Here is a 23,597-nt window from a genome sequence, read left to right as displayed (position 1 = left end):
TTTCAGATTCTTTTTCCTTATAGGTTATTACAAAATATTGAGTATAGCTTCTTGTTGGTTATCTATTTTATATACAGTAGTATGTATATGTTAATCCCAAACTCCTAATTTATCAAATTAACAAAGTCTAGTGATTTAAATGTTAATCTCATCTACAAAATACCTTTACAGTAACATCCAGACTGGTATTTACCAAATAACTGGGTACTGACGGCGGCCTAGCCAAGTTGACACATGAAACTAACCATCACGGGGTGATAGTGGGAAATGATACTGGGAAGACAGGTGGGGGCCAAACTGTAGAGAGTTTCGAATTCTGTTTTCTTTGGAAAACACTCCTTCTGGAAGTCTTTCTTTGGAAAATTGGGGGTTGGTGAAGGTTTCAAAGCAAAGCAATGACAGCATCTGATGAATTTTGAGTGGTACCTGGCTGCTGTGTGCAGGATGGATTGGAGAGGGCAGAGACTGGAGTTGGAGGGATGGGTAAGCAAAGTCTGGTCGTCACTCAAGAGAGATGAGAGGTACTGGCAGTGGAGCTGAAAAGTGTCTGAAGCATAGAATGTAATGCAGGAAGGAACAGGAGATCAGCCTGAGAAGCAGGCAGAGACCAGGTCATGGAGGGCCTGGTAAGCCACATGAAAGAGTCTGGACTTCATTCTGAGGGCAACAGGGGCACCCTGAAGAGTTGAAGTCAAGGAGTAACCAGATCAGATCACCCTGGCCGCTCTGTGGGGAATAAGGGCAGGTAGACGAGCTAGCAGCGGTTGTGGTGAAGGTGAAAGACGATGTGGCTTGGACAAGGGCGATGATAGTGGGAAGAAAGAAAAGTGGACAGATTTGGGATACATTTGGAGCACTGGAACTACCTGGTGAGAGATGAGATAGCAGAAGGTGAGAGATGAAGAGAACTTAAGGGTGACTCCAGTTTGGGGCCTGATCAAATAGGTCAATGGCGGTGCCATGTCCTGACATGAGGACAACTAGAGACAGTCAGCGCTGGGGTGGAGTTCTGAGCAGGACATATAAAGTTTGAGGTGTTTGTTAGACTTTCGAGTGGAGATGTCAAGTAGATAGTTGGTTACATGATCCTGTGGCTCAGAGGAGAGAGGCGGGCAGAGGAGAACAGAAAGAAGGCCAGTGCAGTTGAAGTGTAGTATGTAAGCAAAGAGAGTGACACAAAATGAAACTGAAAATATGTACGGGGGCAAGTCACTCAGGGCCTGAGCCTTTGAGTCGTGTGCTACAGCCATCTCCTACTGGCTCAGGAGAGCTGATTATTAAATTGCAGCAAATTTGGGAGCTGGTTGACCTCACGGTTGGTAGCCTGCAATCTGCCACGGTGGGAGTATTTACACCATTGAGGTCAGCAAATGCTACAACTCAGGGCTTCCCCCGCCCACAGAACCAGTTGTTAAATATTTACCACTATATTACCACTGCAGCTTACAGACAACAGTAAGAAATTTATATTTTATCCTAAGTGGCTTTAATAAAGCCATTAAAATATTTTAAGCAGGTGAATAAAATGCGCTGATTTTTTTTTAATCACTCTAGCCGCTCTATAGAGAGGGAGGGCAAGGAGTTTCAAACTTTTTATGTCCCAAGGAGACTACTAAGGAAGCTGCTGTGGTGGTCCATGTGAGCACTGATGGTGGCTTGGCGGTGAAGGTGGAGTGAAGGAAAGACATTTGGAAGATTGTTAGGGTCCTAAGATTGACTACAGATGGCCCCCGATTCATCACAAATTGATTATAACTGACCTGTCATATAACTCACGTATATGAGTTATACAGGAGTTAGACACTTGGTTAGTGTCTTCTGTTTTAGTTGTGGTAGGGGGTCTCAGGTTGCAAAATTATTACCTTGACTCATGACTGGGGGCTTTTTGCAGTTTTACTGGAAACTGGCAGAAAATAAATCAATAATATTATCTCATAGCAGAATAAGACAGTTAATTTCCTACATGAACACAATCTCCGTTTTTCAATATTTCAGTCTTACAGTAGCAGGAGGAGCTTCAAATCTTGTGATTAGGCTGATTCTTTCTAAGGGAAAGGAGGCTTAATATCTGTTTGACAGCAGTTCTTTCTCGATGGGGCAAGAAGGGAAGGAGGCCGAGTCGGAACAGTGCTAAGGTAAATGCTTTAAAATAAGACATTCGCCAAAGTCCCCTGACCATTTTGGTTCCTGTAACTCCAGGCTGGAGACTCAGCTTGTTCATTTCATATCCTGTTTCTCATACTCTGGTCTGTGCTTGGTTGTTACTGTACCTCAAAGGGAAGGCCAAACCCCAAAGTTCACCCTTCGCCCTGATGGAGGACAGAAATCCCTTTTCCTACAGAGCTGAACTTCTAGTTGGGGGTAGGAGCAGACCAGTAAAGAAAGTAAATAATTACACCAACTATTAAAAGGCAGGGAAAAGATATAGGTCTGGTCAGAATCAGTTCAGTGAAGTCATGGAGACAGATGCCACAGGGAGTGGGTAGAGCAGTGAGTGGGGAGGTGGGAAGGGTTGTGCCTCAGCAGGTGAATGGATAACCAAACATCCACACGATGCAATACGACTCAGCAATAAAGAAGAAACTAGTGATGAACGCAGCATGGTGACTCTCAAAGGCATTGTGCTGAGTGAAAGAAGCCCGTCTCAAAAAAGTTACATGCTGTATGTTTCCATTTATATGACATTCTCAGAGGGCAAAACTATAGGGACAGAACAGATCAGTGGCTACCCAGGGCTGGGGGTGACGTTGATCATAAAGGGGCAGCACTGGAGCATTCTGGGGGCTGATGGAGCAGTTCTGTATCCTGATTGTGAGGGTGGTCACACAGATCTATACATGCGTTAAAACTCATATAACTAACTCTACACCGAAACAAGGTAACTTTACTGTATGTTACTTTGGGAATGAGATTGGGCAGTGTCTATAGGACAAAGATTGGAGGAAGGGGTCATTTTTAATTTGGGAGGGACTTGAGTTTATTCCTCTGCTAGGGGGGAAAATCAGGTCTCTTGGGAAGGGTGCCCAAGAGGAATTCAAAGGTGTGAGATCCAGGGCACCAGTGGGAAGAAAAGATGATCTATTTTCCCTATGAACTGGGAGGCAGGGTCGCCTGTCTAGGGCGGAGGACACAGTGTGGCATGCGGGGCGTTGAGGGATGCGGTACGGTTGGGAAGAGCCACTGTGAGGAATGGGAAAGGATGCTTCCAGGGCTCGCTCTGCAGTATGAGGATCCAGCAGAGGTTAGAGACCTCAAAGCTTTGGTAGCACAGACCTGCCCCTTTGTGGATTCATGTTCAGCGGCTTGGAGCAGAGGAGGGGTTGGTGGGGAGGGGGGCATGGAGATCAGCTGAAAGACAAAGGATTTCGAGACTAGGAACAAAAAAAGTGCTGGGAGGACAAAAAAAGAGGACCGTGAAGCCAGCAGGGAACTGGTGGCCTGGGAGACAAGGGAGAGGGCATGTGACTAGAGGGGTTAGTGATCTGAACGATGGCGGTTAAGAGGCATCAGGGAGGGGCTTCCCTGGTGGCGCAGTGGTTGAGAGTCCGCCTGCCGATGCAGGGGACGCGGGTTCGTGCCCCGGTCCAGAAGGATCCCACATGCCGGAAGGATCCCACATGCCGCGGAGCAGCTGGGCCCGTGAGCCATGGCTGTTGAGCCTGCGCGTCTGGAGCCTGTGCCCCGCAATGGGAGAGGCCACAACAGTGAGAGGCCCACATACCTCAAAAAAAAAAAAAAAGAGGCATCAGGGAGGGGCTTCCCTGGTGGCGCAGTGGTTGAGAGTCTGCCTGCCGATGCAGGGGACGCTGGTTCGTGTCCCGGTCCGGGAAGATCCCACATGCCGCAAAGCGGCTAGGCCCGTGAGCCATGGCCGTTGAGCCTGCGCGTCCGGAGCCTGTGCTCTGCAACGGGAGAGGCCACAACAGTGAGAGGCCTGCGTACCGCAAAAAAAAAAAAAGAGGCATCAGGGAGCGGGGCAGCTGGATGGACGAGGACACTGGTCCGAGCAGTTCAGAAGTGGAGACAGGACTAATAGGTCAGGTGAGGGATTTGATTGATATTTAGAATAATTTCTACATAATAGTAATAGCAGCACTAGCTCATATTTATTGATCCTTTCCATGTGCCTGACACCGCTGAGTGCTTTGCAGGCACATCTCATTCATTCTCACAGCAGATACTATTCTTATTTTCCAAATAACGAAACTGAGTCTCAAAAAGGTTAGGTGAGTTGCCCAGGGTCACATGGCCAGTAAGCAAGTGGGGCAGCCATGGGCTAGAACCCAACCTGTCCGACTCCAGAGTTTATGCTTTTCCGACTCTTATACTCTACTGCCTCTCCCACATGGAAGGGCTTGATTCCATTGCAATAAAATGCTATACTAGCCTCAGCTAGACATTTCAGAAACGAACCAAAGTAGGTGCGTAGCTTGAGGTAAACTTGTCACCATTTCTGAAAGCCAGCTATGAGGGGCTGTCCCCCTCATAGTGAACAAATAGAGTCCATTTGCATATAGATGGTATAGTGAAAAGTTATTTCATCTGATCGTAAAATTGTTTTTCTAAAGGACAAAAAAGTTACTTTCAAAGATGGGGCATTTTGGTGGTCAGTCAGGATGGTACTGGGGGTGATGATGAAATCCATGGGGTGGCCAAAGGGGTGTAGAGGTGAGGATCACTGAAGCCGAGGTCCAGAAACTAGGTATGGGAAGGCTTGTGACTACAGATGCTGAAGTGAGTCTGGAAGATGGGCAGCTACCAGGTGTCACAGGCCTCAGTGAATGTGAAAGAGTGGCCAGGAGGCCAGTAGCTGAGAGCAGGGACCAGGATTGTGGTTCAGTGGCACGAGCCCCAGCTGAGAGCTTTTGGCATGAGAGCAGCAGAGTCAGGGTCTGGGAACAGAAAGAGGGAGCTGGAAGAATGTCCCCAGCCTGGGACATCTGTGATGTGGGGAGATGAGCAGCGCCCACTTGAGAACTTCACAGAGGAGGAATCGGTTAAGACAAGGAAACAGAAGGCACTTAAGAAAAGATGAAGGGCCTGAGAGGTGTCTACTGCATCCAACGGGCATAGTTTGGGAGGCAATGTTAAGTGTGAAGTTGAGTCCATCCCAAATGGCTGCTTCCTTCCAAGAAAAAATAGCCACAAATATGTGAATGGGGTGTCATGGCTTTACTGCATGTTAATATTCATTCTAAGCCCACGCAACAGGTAGAGCCCTGTGGCAGCCATTCTTTACCATCATCTTGGCCAGGACATTGCATCCAGAGCCCAGACTTGAGACCTTGACTACTTGACTAGAACCATTATTTCCCAGTGACTAAATCACCTCATCCCATCTTCTGTTTCCTGCCAGGCTCAGAGCTCCTACCTTCCCCACTGTGGAGGAGTAGATGTCCATTTCTCAGGAGCAGTGGACTGCTTCCGGCAGATAGTGAAAGCCCAAGGGGTCCTGGGGCTCTGGAATGGATTGGCAGCCAACTTACTGAAGGTGAGAGGAGTGGTGAGTCTACTGCTTGTCTGCCTCTTTCACTTCTACCCTGTTCTGTGCCTTTGATGCTCCCCCTACAGTTTGCCTGGAAACAACTCCTCTACCACAATGCAGGCTGGTTGTCAGCCCTGGAGAGTGGGGACCCTGTGCAGTGTTGGGGCATCTGACACCCCATCCCAGAGGAGCTGAGCATTTAGTGTAAAGGTTCCCAACATGTAGGTTCATGGACTCCAAAGGGAACTTAACCCCCTATCCTAAAATTGTATGCAAAAAAGTGTCTATATGGGCATCTGTGCATCCCTCTGCAGAGAGGATCCATAACTTTCATTATTTTCCCAAAGAACTCCAAAACCAAAAAAAAAAAAAAAGTTAAGAACTGTGGACTAACCTTGGACTAACCTTGATGCAAAGTGATTCCTGATTCCAATCAAGACAAGCACATGTTGGGAATTCCCTAGCTGTCCAGTGGTTAGGACTCGGTGCTTTCACTGCTGGGCCCAAGTTTGATCCTTGGTTGGGGAACTAAGATCCTGCAAGCCGCGAGGCACAGCCAAAAAAAAAGGACAAGCATATGTTGACAGGCAGTGTCAGACTGCCTACATGCATATCAACCCAGACCCAGGCTTCCCCAGGGCATGCCCTTCAATGGTTCTGCCATTCCTCTCCCCAGTCCTCACTGGGCCAGCTTGCATTTTGCCATCTTCCCTGATTCCAAAAAAGAATGACCATGTTGTATTGTCTACAGCCTTTATCTTAGTTTACCCTGATCCAAGTCGATTGCAGACGCATTGATGTTTTCTTTTAAGATTTTAACATGATTTTCATTTTCTTTTTAAACAGATAGTTCCATATTTTGGAGTTATGTTTGGCACCTTTGAGTTCTGCAAGAGAATCTGTCTTTACCAAAATGGTTACATCGTGTCTCCTCTGAGCTATAAATTGACCCCAGGGGTGGATCAGAGTTTGAAGCCCCAGGAATTACGGGAATTAAAGAAGTTTTTCAAAACTGGACAACTAAAGTCTAAAAAACCAACTCTTTAAAACGGAATGGAGCTAGAAGTGCACTGACTGAAGGTGTGTTGCAATCAGAGAGAAATGTAGCCTCAGAATTGTGCACGCGTGGAGTGACAAGAGGGTGCTCCTGTCTGCTGCTCTTGGAAATGAGAAGATTCGGCCATACCTGAGCTCCAAACTGATGGCCCTGTAAACATCTACACCACCGAGGGTTTCCCAACATGACCGTCGCAGGATGGCATCCCACCAGGTTTTACAACAGAACCTAGCAGTAGTGAAATGTGCAATTCACACTCTGAATGTAAGTAGGCAGTTTACACAACACCAAAAAAGGGCATTGCCATGACTCCTCAGAGCAACATGTAGTTGAAGCGGCTGGGCAGATACCATGCCGGGAGCTCCGCCACAGGCTCACAGCTTACACCAACCCACAGCAGCCTAGTTTCACCCAGATTCACTCCAGGCTTCCTGATACAGTCCTGGAACTCATAATCTTTGCTGACTTCTGAGTGCACACACCATGGTGTAAATTATGCCTTATCAGAAACTAAATGAAAACATTTAACATTTAAAAGTTACCACTGTCGAGGAGGAAAACAAGATGGCAGAGTAGAAGGACGTGCTCTCACTCCCTCTTGCGAGAACACCAGAATCACAACAAGCTGCTGGACGATCATCGACAGAAAGACCCTGGAACTCACCAAAAAAGATACCCCACATCCAAGGACAAAAGAGAAGCCACAATGAGAGGGTAGGAGGGGCACAATCACAGTAAAATCAAATCCCATAACTGCTGAGTGGGTGGGTGCTTCACAGACTGGAGAACAATTATACCACAGAAGTCCACCCACTGGAGTGGAGGTTCTGAGCCCCACATCAGGCTTCCCAACCTGAGGGTCCAGCAATGGGAGGAGGAATTCCTAGAGAATCAGACTTTGAAACCTAGTGGGAATTGATTACAGGACTACGACAGGACTGGGGGAAACAGAGACTCCACTCTTGGAGGGCACACACAAAATAGTGTGTGAATCGGGACCCAGGAGAAGGAGCAGTGACCCCAGGGGAGACTGAACCAGACCTACCTGCTAGTGTTGGAGGGTCTCCTGCAGGGGCGGGGCATGGCTCTGTTTCACAATGGGGACAAGGACACTGGCAGCAAAAGTTCTGGGAAATACTCCTTGGTGTGAGCCCTCCCAGAGTCTGTCATTAGCCCCACCAAAAAGCCCAGGTAGGCTCCAGTGTTGGGTGGCCTCAGGCCAAACAACCAACAGGGAGGGAACCCAGCCCCACAGTCAAGTGGATTAAAGTTTTACTGAGCTCTGCCCACCAGAGCAACAGTCAGCTCTACCCACCACCAGTCCCTCCCATCAAGCCTCTTAGATACCCTCATCCACCAGAGGGCAGACAGCAGAAGCAAGAAGAACTACAGTCCTGCAGCCTGTGGAACAAAAACCACATTCACAGAAAGATAGACAAGATGAAAAGGCAGAGGGCTATATTCCAGATGAAGGAACAAGATAAAACCCCAGAAAAACAATGAAATGAAGTGAAGATAGGCAACCTTCCAGAAAAAGAATTCAGAATAATGATAGTGAAGATGATCTAGGACCTCAGAAAAAGATAGGAGGCAAAGATCGAGAAGATGCAAGAAATGTTTAACAAAGACCTAGAAGAATTAAAGAACAAACAAACAGAGATGAACAATACAATAACTGAAATGAAAAATACACTAGAAGGAATCAATAGCAGAATAACTGAGGCAGAAGAACGGATAAGTGACCTAGAAGACAGAATGGTGGAATTCACTGCTGTGGAACAGAATAAAGAAAAAAGAATGAAAAGAAATGAAGACAGCCTAAGAGACCTCTGGGACAACATTAAACGCAACAACATTCACGTTATAGGGGTCCCAGAAGGAGCAGAGAGAGAGAAAGGACCAGAGATAATATTTGAAGAGATTATAGTCGAAAACTTCCCTAACATGGGAAAGGAAATAGCCACCCAAGTGCAGGAAGCGCAGAGAGTCCCATACAGGATAAACCCAAGGAGAAACATGCTGAGACATATAGTAATCAACTTGGCAAAAATTAAAAAGAAAAATTATTGAAAGCAGCAAGGGAAAAATGACAAATAAAATACAAGGGAACTCCCATAAGGTTAAGAGCTGATTTCTCAGCAGAAACTCTACAAGCCAGAAGGGAGTGGCATGATATACTTAAAGTGATGAAAGGGAAGAACCTACAACCAAGATTACTCTACCAAGCAAGGATCTCATTCAGATTCGATGGAGAAATCAAAAGCTTTACAGACAAGGAAACGCTAAGAAAATTCAGCACCACCAAACCAGCTCTACAACAAATGCTAAAGGAATTTCTCTAAGTGGGAAACACAAGAGAAGAAAAGGACCTACAAAAACAAACCCAAAATGATTAAGAAAATGGTCATAGGGACATACATATTGATAATTACCTTAAACATGAATGGATTAAATGCTCCAACCAAAAGACACAGGCTTGCTGAATGGATACAAAAACAAGACCCATCTCTATGCTGTCTACAAGAGACCCACTTCAGACCTAGGGACACATACAGACTGAGAGTGAGGGGATGGAAAAAGATATTCCATGCAAATGGAAATGAAAAGAAAGCTGGAGTAGCAATACTCATATATAAGATAAAATAGACTTTAAAATAAAGAATGTTACAAGAGACAAGGAAGGACACTACATAATGATCAAGGGATCAATCCAAGAAGAAGATATAACAATTATACATATATATGCACCCAACATAGGAGCACCTCAATACATAAGGCAACTGCTAACAGCTATAAAAGAGGAAATCAACAGTAACACAATAATAGTGGGGGACTTTAACACCTCACTTACACCAATGGACAGATCATCCAAACAGAAAATTAATAAGGAAACACAAGCTTTAAATGACACAATAGACCAGATAGATTTAATTGATATTTATAGGACATTCCATCCAAACACAGCAGATTACACTTTCTTCTCAAGTGCGCACGGAACGTTCTCCAGGATAGATCACATCTTGGGTCACAAATCAAGCTTCAGTAAATTTCAGAAAATTGAAATTATATCAAGCATCTTTTCTGACCACAACGCTATGAGATTAGAAATCAATTACAGGGAAAAAAACGTAAAAAACAAACACATGGAGGCTAAACAATATGGTTTTTACTAAATAACCAAGAGATCACTGAAGAAATCAAAGAGGAAATCAAAAACTACCTAGAGACAAATGACAATGAAAACACGACGATCCAAAACCTATGGGATGCAGCAAAAGCAGTTCTAAGAGGGAAGTTTATAGCTATACAAGCTTACGTCAAGAAACAAGAAAAATCTCAAGTAAACAATCTAACCTTACACCTAAAGGAACTAGAGAATGAAGAACAAACAAAACCCAAAGTTAGCAGAAGGAAAGAAATCATAAAAATCAGAGCAGAAATAAATGAAATAAAAACAAAGATAACAACAGCAAAGAGCAATACAACTAAAAGCTGGTTCTTTGAGAAGATAAAATTGATAAACCATTAGCCAGACTCATCAAGAAAAAGAGGGAGAGGACTCAAATCAATAAAATTAGAAATGAAAAAGGAGAAATTACAACAGACACTGCAGAAATACAAAGCATCCTAAGAGACTACTACAAGCAACTCTATGCCAATAAAATGGACAACCTGGAAGAAATGGACAAATTCTTAGAAAGGTATAACCTTCCAAGACTGAACTAGGAAGAAACAGAAAATATGAACATACCAATCACAAGTAATGAAATTGAAACTGTGATTAAAAATCTTCCAACACGGGCTTCCCTGGTGGCGCAGTGGTTGAGAGTCTGCCTGCCGATGCAGGGGACACAGGTTCGTGCCCCGGTCTGGGAAGATCCCACATGCCATGGAGCGGCTAGGCCCATGAGCCATGGCCGCTGAGCCTGCGCGTCCGGAGCCTGTGCTCTACAACAGGATAGGCCACAACAGTGAGAGGCCCGCGTACCACCAAAAAAAAAAAAAAATCTTCCAGCAAACAAAAGTCTAGGACCAGGTGGCTTCACAGGTGAATTCTATCAAACATTTAGAGAAGAGCTAACACCCATCCTTCTGAAACTCTTCCAAAAAATTGCAGAGGAAGGAACACTCCCAAACTCATTCTATGAGGCCACCATCACCCTGATACTAAAACCAGACAAAGATACTACAAAAAAAGAAAATTACAGACCAATATCACTGATGAATATAGATGCAAAAATCCTCAACAAAATACTAGCAAATAGAATCCAACAACACATTAAAAGCATCATACACCATGATCAAGTGGGATTTATCTCAGGGATGCAAGGATTCTTCAGTGTATGCAAATCAATCAATGTGATAGACCATATTAACAAATTGAAGAATAAAAACCATATGATATATCAATAGATGCAGAAAAAGCTTTTGACAAAGTTCAACACCCATTTATCATAAAAACTCTCCAGAAAGTGAGCATAGAGGGAACCTACCTCAACATAATAAAGGCCATATATGACATGCCCACAGCAAAGTTCATTTTCAATGGTGAAAAACTGAAAGCATTTCCTCGAAGATCAGGAATGACACAAGGATGTCCACTCTCACCACTATTATTCAACATAGTTTTGGAAGTCCTAGCCACGTCAATCAGAGAAGAAAAAGAAATAAAATGAATACAAATTGGAAAAGAAGAAGTAAAACTGTCACTGTTTGCAGATGACATGATACTCTACATAGAGAATCCTAAAAATGCCACCAGAAAACTACTAGAGCTAATCAATGAATTTGGTAAAGTTGCAGGATACAAAATTAATGCACAGAGATCTCTTGCATTCCTATACACTAATGATGAAAAATCTGAAAGAGAAATTATGGAAACACTCCCATTTACCATTGCAACAAAAAGAATAAAATACCTAGGAATAAACCTACCTAGGAAGACAAAAGACCCATATGCAGAAAACTATAAGACATTGATGAAAGAAATTAAAGATGATACCAACAGATGGAGAGATATACCATGTCCTTGGATAGGAAGAATCAATATTTTGAAAATGACTGTACCACCCAAAGCAATCTACAGATTCAGTGCAATCCCTATCAAATTTTTTACGGAACTTTGTTCCTTAATGACATTTTCTACAGAACTATAACAAATCATCTTAAAATTTGTATGGAGACACAAAAGACCCTGAATAGCCAAAGCAGTCTTGAGGGAAAAAAACAGAGCTGGAGGAATCAGACTCCCTGACTTCAGACTATACTACAAAGCTACGTTAACCAAGACAATATGGTACTGGCACAAAAACAGAAACATAGATCAATGGAACAAGATAGAAAGCCCAGAGATAAACCTAGGCACCTATGGTCAACTAATCTATGACAAAGGAGGCAAAGATATACAATGGAGAAAAGACAGTCTCTTCAATAAGTGGTGCTGGGAAAACTGGACAGCTACATGTAAAAGTTTGAAATTAGAACACTCCCTAACACCATACACAAAAATAAACTCAAAATGGATTCAAGACCTAAATGTAAGACCGGACACTATAAAACTCTCAGAGGAAAACATAGGAAGAACACTCTTTGACATAAATCACAGCAAGATCTTTTTTGATCTACCTCCTAGAGTAATGGAAATAAAAACAAAAATAAACAAACGGGACCTAATGAAACTTCAAAGCTTTTGCACAACAAAGGAAACCATAAACAAGACGAAAAGACAACCCTCAGAATGGAAGAAAATATTTGCAAACGAATCAATGGACAAAGGATTAATCTCCAAAATATATGAACAGCTCATGCAGCTCAATATTAAAGAAACAAACAACCCAATCCAAAAATGGGCAGAAGACCTAAATAGACATTTCTCCAAAGAAGACATACAGATGGCCAAGAAGCACATGAAAAGCTGCCCAACATCACTCATTATTAGAGAAATGCAAATCAAAACTGCAATGAGGTATCACCTCACACCAGTTAGAATGGATATCAGAAAATCTACAAACAACAAATGCTGAAGAGGGTGTGCCGAAAAGGGAACCCTCCTGCACTGTTGGTGGGAATGTAAATTGATACAGCCACTATGGAGAACAGTATGGAGGTTCCTTAAAAAACTAAAAATAGAACTACCATACGACCCAGCAATCCCACTACTGGGCATATACCCACAGAAAACCATAATTCAAAAAGACGCATGCACCCCAATGTTCATTGCAGCACTATTTACAATAGCCAGGTCATGGAAGCAACCTAAATGCCCATCGACAGACAAATGGATAAAGAAGGTGTGATACATATATACAATGGAATATTACTCAGCCATAAAAAGGAATGAAATTGAGTCATTTGTTGAGACGTGGATGGATCTAGAGACTGTCATACAGAGTGAAGTAAGTCAGAAAGAGAAAAACAAATGTCGTATATCAACGCATGTATGTGCAACCTAGAAAAATGGTACAGATGAACCGGTTTGCAGGGCAGAATTTGAGACACAGATGTAGAGAACAAACGTATGGACACCAAGGGGGGAAAATGACAATGGAGTAGGGATGGTGGTGTGCTGAAATGGGCAATTGGGATTGACATGTATACAGTGATGTGTATAAAATTGATGACTAATAAGAACTTGCAGTATAAAAAAACCAAAAAAACAACTAATACTAAACTTTCTTTGGGTTATTTGTATGGAAATATGTTAATATAAATGTTTCAGACATTACATGAAATTTCTAAAAATCTTATATGTTCTAGTATAATGTTATAAGTCATAATTCTAGTTATTACTTTAAAATGTATATCTCAAAAATAACTAAATTTCCTTGTCAATTGCATTATTATGAACTTTCATCAAATCTTTAACCGTGGTCATTTTTAAGGCTTTCGTCATTTACAGACAGTTCTGGGTGTACTCTGATGCTTTTGCAAAAATGTTCCTATAAAAGGGTTTCATCTTCAAGGAGTTCATAGAAAAGACTGACAAGTACAGGTTTCTGGTAACTGACTATACTGCTGAACTGAATGAATAAGCATTTTCAGAACTCTAATGGAAAACTGATGAATTCATAAAAGTGCTAACAAAAGATCAAGATGAAAAAAATTAATTACATGGGACTGAGTGAACTGATGAGGACGATTATAATTTTTGTGACTTTCCATTTGAATAAAAAAAAATCCCACAAGGACTCAGAGGCAGAAAATATACAAATCAATTTTCACTGCAAAGTAAAGGAGCCGTTACAGTGGAGGATTCCTGGACTTAATGTCAATATTATGACATAGTATGAGTGTGTTTCGTGTTTGGTAATTGCAATCATTGTTGCTTTTGTTGTGGTCATCCATTTACAATGCTTGGTGTCAGTTTATCTCTTGTAAAAATAAAATACAGTGTGTGTGTGTGTGTGTGTGTGTGTGTGAAAATAAAAATGGGGAACTGAGAAAAGAAATAAATTACAAAAAATAAAACAAAAAAAAAACAAAAGTTACCACTGTCATAGTAGAACCATCCTTCTTTATTTAATTTGAAGCATCCTAGGCTTAGAATCTTGTGTTTCTGGAAGGTAGTTTATACCATGACTGCTTCATCATGCCCCAGAAGACCTTCTTTCAGTTGAAGTCATGTATAGTTCAAGTGGCCTGAATTCTCTGCCTTTTTAACTTGCTTTACAAGCCTACCCTGAAAATAAATTATTTAGTCAACTTATTCTCACAACATGTCCCAGTTGCCTAGAAAGGATCAAATAGAACATTGGATGTACACACATACACACACACACACACACACACACACAAAAAAAATGTAACTAAACAAAAAATACTTCAGTCTAATCATCTCTACTAAATTTTTTAAAATCAAATTTCGGGTTTATTCCACCTTGGGGATTCTATGTCAAGTTTATGTAACTGTACCTTTTGAATAGTGCCTATCTATACATTAAAAAACTATCTAATATTAAGTTGTTAATTTATACACACACAGAGAGAGACTTGCAGTATGTTGAAAGTATTTTTCCCTATTAAATTTATTTTCCAAAGAAAAATGATGTTGGTCATTTATTACTAATCTGAGTTGTAAAACTATAGCTATCTATATATACTGGCCAAAATCTTTAAACTCTTAGAAACCTGTCCTATTGAAATATATCAAAATAACTCATTTTTCCAACCGCTGGGCAGACTGTGTTTTATGGGGAAGAGCAGTTAATACACACATGAAAATCTCATCTGCAACGCAATCTGTTAGAGTTTAGAGGGTAGCAAATTCTTAACCCAGAATGAATCGTTCATGTTAGTTACTTTTGATTTTCCTTGAGGTGAACAACTTCTTAAAAAATTCTGAAAGCTGCAAAAACTTATATTAAAACTCTAGTTCTGTTCCTGAAATGAACTTCCAGCTCTTTGCATTTTCTCAGGGGTATGAAGGAAGTGTTCTGCTTTTCTGCCTTATGGCTGGCAGTGGGCACCACAAAACTGGGCTAAGTACTTCAGGAGGATTGTAAAGATGTGTGATGCAATATATTTCTTTAATATATTTATTTATTTATTTATGGCTGCGTTGGGTCTTGGTTGCTGCACGCAGCCTTTTTCTAGTTGCGACCAGCAGGGGCTACTCTTCGTTGCAGTGCGCGGGCTTCTCATTGCGGTGGCTTCTCTTGTTGTGGAGCACGGGCTCTAGGCACGCAGGCTTCAGTAGTTGTGGCTCGTGGGCTCTAGAGCGCAGGCTCAGTAGTCGTGGCGTACGGGCTTAGTTGCTCCGCGACATGTGGGGTCTTCCCAGACCAGGGCTCGAACCCGTGTCCCCTGCATTGGCAGGTGGATTCTTAACCACTGCGCCACCAGGGAAGCCTGTGTGATGCAATATTGACCCAAGAGTAACTTATAGCCTTAAGGAACAAAACATACCTATGCATATGAAGTGACTATAATTACAAAGCAAATACAAGCAAGGGCATGATAATGCAGCAGCAACTGTTTACAAGATTACCGAGGGGCTCCATATAAACTTAGTGAATCAATGATTAAAGGGATAATCACAGGTGAGAGCAGGCAGTTTGGGAGGGAATGAGTCTTGAACTAAGTTTTGAGGGACGTGAGAGGATAATAGTTGGTGAAGAGGAGGTTGGAGGGAGAGTAGGCTGAAGGTTGAAGGAAGGGTGTACGTGGTGTCTCAGAGGTGGAAGGAAGCAAAAGGTATCTGGAATAAGCTGAGAAGACTGGCTTCGTGCATTCGTTCAATGACCGCTTGCACTCCAGGCACAGTGGCACATGAGGCAGCTAAGTTCCTTGCCCACGTTCTAGTGAAGGTGGCAGTCAATAAAAAACTAATCAACAAGTTAGGTAAGTATAGGTTGTAATGTTATGAGGGGAATAAACAGGGTGCTTTATCAGAGAATTATGTGGGGAGTAAAGGAAATATTTTAAATCAGGGAGCCAGGGAAAGCCACTATGAGAGGTGATATTTGAAATGAGATCTGAAAAATAAGAATGAACCAACCACATAAAAAACTAGGGAGAAGAACATCTTGGCAGGGAGTACAGAAGATGCAAAAGTGGTACCGGTAATGGGAAAGTCTTGGTAAACAGCAAAGAAGTGAGCGTAGCCAGAGTGTGGTGAGTGAGAATGGGTGACATGAGGTTGGAGAGAAGGCCAAATCATATGTGGCCACTTGGCCCTTAGTAAAAAGTTAGATTTTATTCTAAATGCAGTGGGGAGTCATTGAAGGTTTTTATGCAGAGAAGCTGTATAATCTGATTTTCATTTTTAAAATATCTCTCTGCTGTGTGGATAATAGATGGGAAGTATGAGTGGGAAGACCAGTTAAGAGGCCATTACAAAGTCCAAGTAAGAAATGATGGCTTATGGGGAATTCCCTGGCAGTCCAGTTGTTAGGACTCAGTGCTTTCATTGCCGTGGGCCCGGGTTCAATCCCTGGTCGGGGAACTAAGATCCCACAAGCAGTGCAGCCAAAAACAAAAAATTAAAAAAAAATTTTTTTAAATGATGGCTTGGACTAGAATGGTGGCAATAAGGATGGAGAGGAGTGAATGGGTTCAAGATATATTTTGGAGCTTGGACTCAGCAGGATGTGCTGAGCAACTGAATATAGGGAATAAAAGAAAGAAATCAAGGATGGCACCTAGGTTTTTCGCTTTTGACTTGATTAAAAAGGTAGATAAAAAAAAAAGATTAAAAAAAAATGGTAGATAATGTTGCTATTTGCTAAGGTGGGAAAGACTGGTGAGGGCCGGAGTTTTGGTGAGAAAGGAATTAAAAGTTCTCTTTTGGACATGTTAAATTTGAAATGCCTATGAGACATCCAAGTAGAGAAGTCAAGTAGACAGTTGACTGGAGCATAGGCTGTTCATGTAATTGTCCAAACCAGTTGTGGTAGACAGAATAATGACGCCCCCTCCATCAAGGGTGTCCACACCCTAATCCCTAAGAACCTGTGAATATTTACCTTACATGGCAAAAGGGACTTATCAGACGTGATTAAGGTTAAGGATATTGAGATGGAGAAATTATCATGGCTTATCTGGGTGGACCCAGATAAAGTGGAAGAGGAAGGTGGAAGAGAGACTTGAGGTTGCAAAAAGAGGCAGAAGAAATGGGGCATGAGAAGGACTTGGCTGGCTTTTAAGACAAAGGTGGCCAGGAGCCAAGAAATGGGGGTGGCCTCTAGAAGCTGAGGATTACTCTCAGCTGACTGTCAGCAAGGAAATGGGGACTTCAGTCCTACAACCACAAGGAATTGAATTCAGCCAACCACCTGAATGAGCCAGGAAACAGACTCTCCCCTAGAGCCTTCAGAAAGGGTTGCAGTCCTGCCAGACACCTTGATTTTAGCCCAGTAAGACCTGTGTCAGACTTCTGACCTCCAAAACTGTAAGATAATAAATTTGTGTTGCTTAATCCACTGAGTTTGTAATAATTTGTTACAGCAGCAATAGAAAACTAGTATACCAGAACACTATTGATAATCGTGTCAGAGTAATAGGCATAAACCTGGACTGTCCTGGTCGAACAGGACAAGTCTGTAGTTCAGGAGGGAGTGGTGGCTGGAGGTAGAAAGTTGGGTGTGGTCAGCAGGTAGATAGCCTTTAAGCCAAGAGACTGAAGGAGACAACCGAAGGAGACAACCAAAGAAGTGGATGGAAAGAAACTCCTGGGGGAGGGGGAAGCAACAAGAAATGACACTGAGGAGATGGTGGCTAAGGAAAGGCCTCAAGATGTGGAGGAGCTGGAAATCTTGTACCCTGCTGTTGGGAGTGTAAAATGGTAGGATCATTTTGGAAAACAGTCTGGCCATTCCTCAACTGTTTTAACACAGAGTTACCAAATGACCCAGCAATTCCACTCCTAGGTATCTACCCCAGAGAAATGAAAACATATGTCTACACAAAAACTTGTACAGGAATGTTTATAGCAGTGTCATTCATAATAGGCAAAATGTGGAAATGGCCCGAAGGTCTATCAAGTGATGAATGGCTAAACAAAATGTGATATGGCCATACAATGGAGCTACTTAGCAATAGAAAGGAACTGACTATTGACACACAAAAAAAGCATAGATGAATCTCAGAGTATATACATTGATATATCAAGTGAGAGAAGCCAGATGTCCCCATCCCCCCAAAAGGGTACCATACTATATGATTCCATTTATATGAAATTCTAGGAAATGCAAACGAATCTATAGTGACAGAAAGCAGATTAGTGGTTGCTTGGGGAGGGATTACAATGGGACGAGAGATAATTTAGTGTGGTGATGGATACTGTTCACTATCTTAACTGTGGTGATGGTTTCATAGGTGTATATGTATGTTAAAAAGTATCAAATTTGGGCTTTCCTGGTGGCGCAGTGGTTGAGAGTCCGCCTGCCATTGCGGGGGGACGCGGGTTCGTGCCCCGATCCGGGAAGATCCCACATGCCGCGGAGCGGCTGGGCCCGTGAGCCATGGCCGCTGGGCCTGCGCGTCCGGAGCCTGTGCTCCGCAACGGGAGAGGCCACAGCAGTGAGAGGCCCGCGTACCGCAAAAAAAAAAAAAAAAAGTATCAAATTTTATACTTTATGTAAGTTTCATTGTATATAATTATACCTCAATAAGACCGACATTTTGTTTTGTTTGAAGCAGTTAACCAGGGATGGAATCCATCAAACGCTTTCTAAGTCTGCCCAAAGGGGCCAGAAACAAAGTCCTTGATTGGGGGGCGGGGGGGCTTCAAATGCTAAGCTGAGGAGTTTAGGATTGATCCACTAAGCAAAAGGTAGTCACTGGTTTCTTGAGGAAACCAGTGATGTGATGAAAACCGGATGTGAGCAAGATTGTTCCAGAAGCTGAAATAGAAATGAGAGACTAGAGAGAGGAAGATTGGCCAGCAAACGAGGGGCACTGTTTTCTCCTCAGTGATTACACTGGTTTGGTGTGGGGTTTTTTTTGTTGTTGTTGTTGTTTTGGTTTTTGCTTGTTTGTTTTTGGCTGCACCACGCGTCTTGCTAGATCTTAGTTCCCCGACCAGAGATTGAACCCAGGACCTCGGCAGTGAGAGCACTGGAGTCCTAACCACTAGACCGCCAGGGAATTTCCCTCAATGATTACACTGCAAACACAAGTGTGATGTTACAGGCTTCCACACTGCAAATGCAAGCCCAGTCTAAAAAGTGAGTGATTTTTCTGGGGTATCTCTTAGAGTCTCAAATCCTCCTTAAATGGTCTCTGATATGGTTACCAGATTATAAGTAGGGTCCTTACCTGGGATAGAGAACTGGCTTACCACCCTACTTAAGCAGGGATGGAGTGATTTGTTCATTAAAACTCAGAGTTAGTCAACCTAAGTTAGTATTTTTCTTTTTTTAAGATATATATTTATAGGGCTTTTTAAAAAATTAATTAATTTTATTTTTGACTGCGTTGGGTCTTCGTTGCTGTGCATGGGCTTTCTCTAGTTGTGGCGAGCGGGGGCTACTCTTCATTGTGGTGCGCGAGTTTCTCATTGCAGTAGCTTCTCTTGTTGCAGAGCACGGGCTCTAGGCGCGTGGGCTTCAGTAGTTGTGGCACATGGGCTTAGTTGCTCTGTGGCATGTGGGATCTTCCTGGACCAGGGCTCGGACCTGTGTCCCCTGCATTGGCAGGCGGATTCTTAACCACTGCGCCACCAGGGAAGCCCAGTATTTTTCTTAGTATTAATAAAATCTAACATGTATTGAATGCTTACTATGTATTAGACTGTTTATGCATATATTATCTCATTTAATTGTCCCTATAGTCCTTCAAGGTACAGGTACCATTATCGTTCCCATTTTATACCTGAAGTCATGGAAGTCTGGAGGGGTTAAGCAACTTACCCAAGGCCTGACAGCAAGTGGCAGAGCCAGTATCTGAACTCTAGCAGTTTGGCTGCAGAGCCCACCCTCTTGACCACTAGGCCAAATTACCTCTCTCTTACTTTGTCCCAGATTCCCAAACTCAGAAGCTCAATCCATTCAATCTTATAGACACAAAGGAATAGAGCCACAGAATCTTAGAATTAGACGGGTGCAGAACTCTCTTCCCAGCCAACATAGCAATCTCGTCTACAGTGTCCCTAACAAGTGGCCATTTTACCCCAACTCTTAACATTTCCAGTGACAAGAAGTTCCCCACATCGTAAAGCAACCCATTCCACCTTTAAGTCGCTCTTTTGTTTGGTTTGGTTTGGTTTTTTGCCACACCATGCGGCTTGCGGGATCTTGGTTCCCCAACCAGGGATTGAGCCCAGGGCCCCAGCAGAGAAAGCGCAGAGTCCTAACCACTGGACCGCCAGGGAATTCCCAAGCAGCTCGTATTTTAGAAAGTTATTTCTTGTTCAGCTTAAGTCTACCTTTATGACACTTCTACCAGCTGGTGTTGATTCCATATAGAATGTCTTTTTCTCTTCCACCTGACAGCCCTTCAATTATCAAAACAGTCATGATGGCCCTCCTTCACCCAAAGCTCTTTCCCAGTTAAATCACTCTCATTCATTCAGCCATTTCTCATATGACATGATTTGCAGGTACTTCACTTTCCTGACTGCATTCTTTGAATATGTTCCAGTTTGTTAACGTCCTCTTAAACATGGTATCCAGAAGTAAGCACAAAGCTCTATGGGCAGAGAATGGATTTGAGGACACGGGGAGGGGGAAGGGTAAGCTGGGACGAAGTGAGAGAGTAGCATTGACATATATACACTACCCAATGTAAAATAGCTAGCTAGTGGGAAGCAGCTACACAGCACAGGGAGATCAGCTTGGTGCTTTGTGACCACCTAGAGGGGTGGGATAGGGAGGGTGGGAGGGAGACGCAAGAGGGAGGAGATATGGGGATATATGTATATGTATAGCTGATTCACTTTGTTATAAAGCAGAAACTAACACACCATTGTAAAGCAATTATACTCCAATAAAGATGTTTAAAAATATATATACAATAAAATAAAATGGATAACCAACAAGGACCTACTGTATAGCGCAAGGAAGTCTGCTCAATATTCTGTAACAACCTAACTGGGAAAAAATTTGAAAAAGAATAGATACATGTATATATATAACTGAATCACTTTGTTGTACACTTGAAACTAACACAACATTGTTAGTCAACTGTACTCCAATATAAAATAAAAAGTTAAAAAATTAAAACTTGGGGGCTTCCCTGGTGGCGCAGTGGTTGGGAGTCTGCCTGCCGATGCAGGGAACACGGGTTCGTGCCCCGGTCTGGGAGGATCCCACATGCCGCGGAGCGGCTGGGCCCGTGAGCCATGGCCGCTGAGCCTGCGCGTCCGGAGCCTGTGCTCCGCAACGGGAGAGGCCACAGCGGTGAGAGGCCCGCGTACCGCAAAAAAAAAAAAAAAAATTAAAACTTGGGGAAAAAAAAAAAGCTCTATGGGTGGACCAGCAGAGGCCCAAATGGGACTAAAAGTCCCCTGATCTGTTGATGACCATCATCCTGACCCAACTCAAGACTCATTAGCATTTTCTGGCGTTGCCAACTCACAGTCAAGTAAGACCCTCAGTTCTTTTTCACACATGCTCTAGCTCCTTATCCTTAAATGTCCTGCACTAAATAGAGCATTAGAAACCTTTATTGTGGTCCTTTCCATTTTATAAGCCTGTGTTTATGCTGGACTTTAGCCCTTCTGACTCAGTTCCTAGAGGTTTGTGATACTCTTTGGTCTTTGTCCTTGGAAGCCTAGCCCTCACTGTGTCATCTATATATGTACTTTCAAAATCTGAGCTCATCAGAGGATAACCTGGAAGGGCATTTAATTGATTAGATATATCTCCCTTTTTAATTTCTCATTGGAATTTTTCCAAATTGTACAGGTCTGAATTTTACCTTGGGAATCTCTCACCCTCCTGAGCTATCTTTCTGTTTGGAACTTGGCCACGAGATCATATTTATCTTTTCTCTGATCCTTCTGAAGTCTGACACACACACTCCACAGGTTACTTAACCTATCTGACTATGCCGAGCATTCTTTGGTTTGACAGATCCAGACCAGTCAGTCTTGGTCAGTTTCCCTCAGATTCTTGTCACTTTTACTTTGCTAACCAGATCTTCCTTATTTATTATCAGGATTAAGCCTAGTTTAGCAAGTTACCTCATTGCTTCTTCAGTGTTCTGAGAACTGTAATTATCAGCAAGAGAGTAAAGAATTTATCCAGTGTGTTGCTATCAGAATAATGAAACCTACAGCAGATATTCAGATGGTTTGTCCCTGATCAACATTTCTAGTCTAGGTGATGGCTTTATGAAGTACTATTCATAGCTTTTATCTATCTAGGCAATCTCTAGATATGCTTCCATAATGACAATCACTTTCATCTCTCCCTTTCATTTTCATGGAATGCTTTTCACCCTCCCACCAATGAATTGTTCTCCTTCTATATGGTATCTCTCTGAACCAGGTTTACCCTTCCTTTTCCTGATGCCAGTCAGAAGTCCCATTCCATCAAGTTTGAACAATACCTATCAAATTGTGTTTTCTTGCTTGTATTGACATTTTACATTCACTTTATTACCCATACTCTGGGTGTGTTAGTACACAGATAACTGAGGCCTTAAGTATCATTTCTGATCCTCTTCCTTGTTTTTTCTGAGAGTTACTAGGCACTGCCTTAGCTTTAGTTTCTCTTTCTTAATTATACATGTATTCTACACAACTTCCAGAACACAATAGTTACTAACACAGAGCTCCCACTATGTCTCACTGGAGGCATTTGTTTTTGATGAATTGACTAGCCATATATCATTATCAACATCATTATCATTGACATTAGTCTCTGTTTTCCTGGACTTTTGCTACTGGTTTCTTTATTTTTTTTTCCTTTTTTTTTCTTTTGACGTTTTCATTTTTTTAACTTTCAGAAATAAAAATGTTGCCCCCAAAAAACCAGTATAAAGAATTTCCATGTATCCTTCACTCAGCTGCTCCAAATGTTAACATCTTACATAACTACTATAACTAAAAGTACTATTGGTAGACTATTATTAACTAATATACAGATATGTATCCAAATTTCAATAGTACCATCAATGTCCTTTTTCTGGTCCAGGATCCAATCCAGGATCACACATTGCATTAACCTGTCATTCTCCTTAGGCTCCTTTAATCTGTGACAGTTCCTCAGTCTTTGTCTTTCATGACCTTGACACTTTTGAGAACATCTGACTCCTTGAGGTACCCCTGGTCATTGGCAACCAGGAGAGCTCCAGCTCACAGTAGATTTAGCAAAATACCGAGTCATGACATGGACTCGCTTTTAAATGTATTTCATCTTCAGTAAAACTATACTTAAGCACCCAAAGACTGAAAAGGGACAAGTTCTATGTAGTTATTTGATCATCTTTTTGTGGAGAGAGAGAAATCTAACAGAACAATAAATGTGGAGATGCTTGAAACAGTAAAAGAGCTTTGGACTAGAATATGGTAGGGACATCATGCTCAAAGGGTAGCAGATGTGGCCAATGAAAGGTAGAAAAAGGTACATAAGTGATGGTAAGGTGGGTCAGAGTAATTAATATTTGAATAAA

The 23,597-nt window shown here is 42.4% G+C and overlaps 1 protein-coding gene across 1 annotated transcript in view; it reads left to right on the top strand.

Moving 5' to 3' along the window:
- SLC25A43 (solute carrier family 25 member 43) overlaps positions 1 to 13,954 on the top strand; it is a 42,105-nt gene extending 28,151 nt beyond the window's left edge. Inside the window, exons 4-5 of the mRNA XM_067724613.1 lie at positions 5,357 to 5,491; positions 6,332 to 13,954. Coding sequence (XP_067580714.1) covers positions 5,357 to 5,491; positions 6,332 to 6,532 — 336 coding nt within the window. The 3' untranslated portion in view covers positions 6,533 to 13,954. The remainder of the gene's footprint in view (positions 1 to 5,356; positions 5,492 to 6,331) is intronic.
- The last annotated feature ends 9,643 nt before the right edge of the window (positions 13,955 to 23,597 follow it).

This window comes from Pseudorca crassidens, chromosome X, assembly GCF_039906515.1.
Source record: "Pseudorca crassidens isolate mPseCra1 chromosome X, mPseCra1.hap1, whole genome shotgun sequence".
NCBI classification, from domain to species: domain Eukaryota; kingdom Metazoa; phylum Chordata; class Mammalia; order Artiodactyla; family Delphinidae; genus Pseudorca; species Pseudorca crassidens.
The sequence above is the reverse complement of the archived record's forward strand: the minus strand, read 5'-3'. Positions and strand labels throughout refer to the sequence as shown.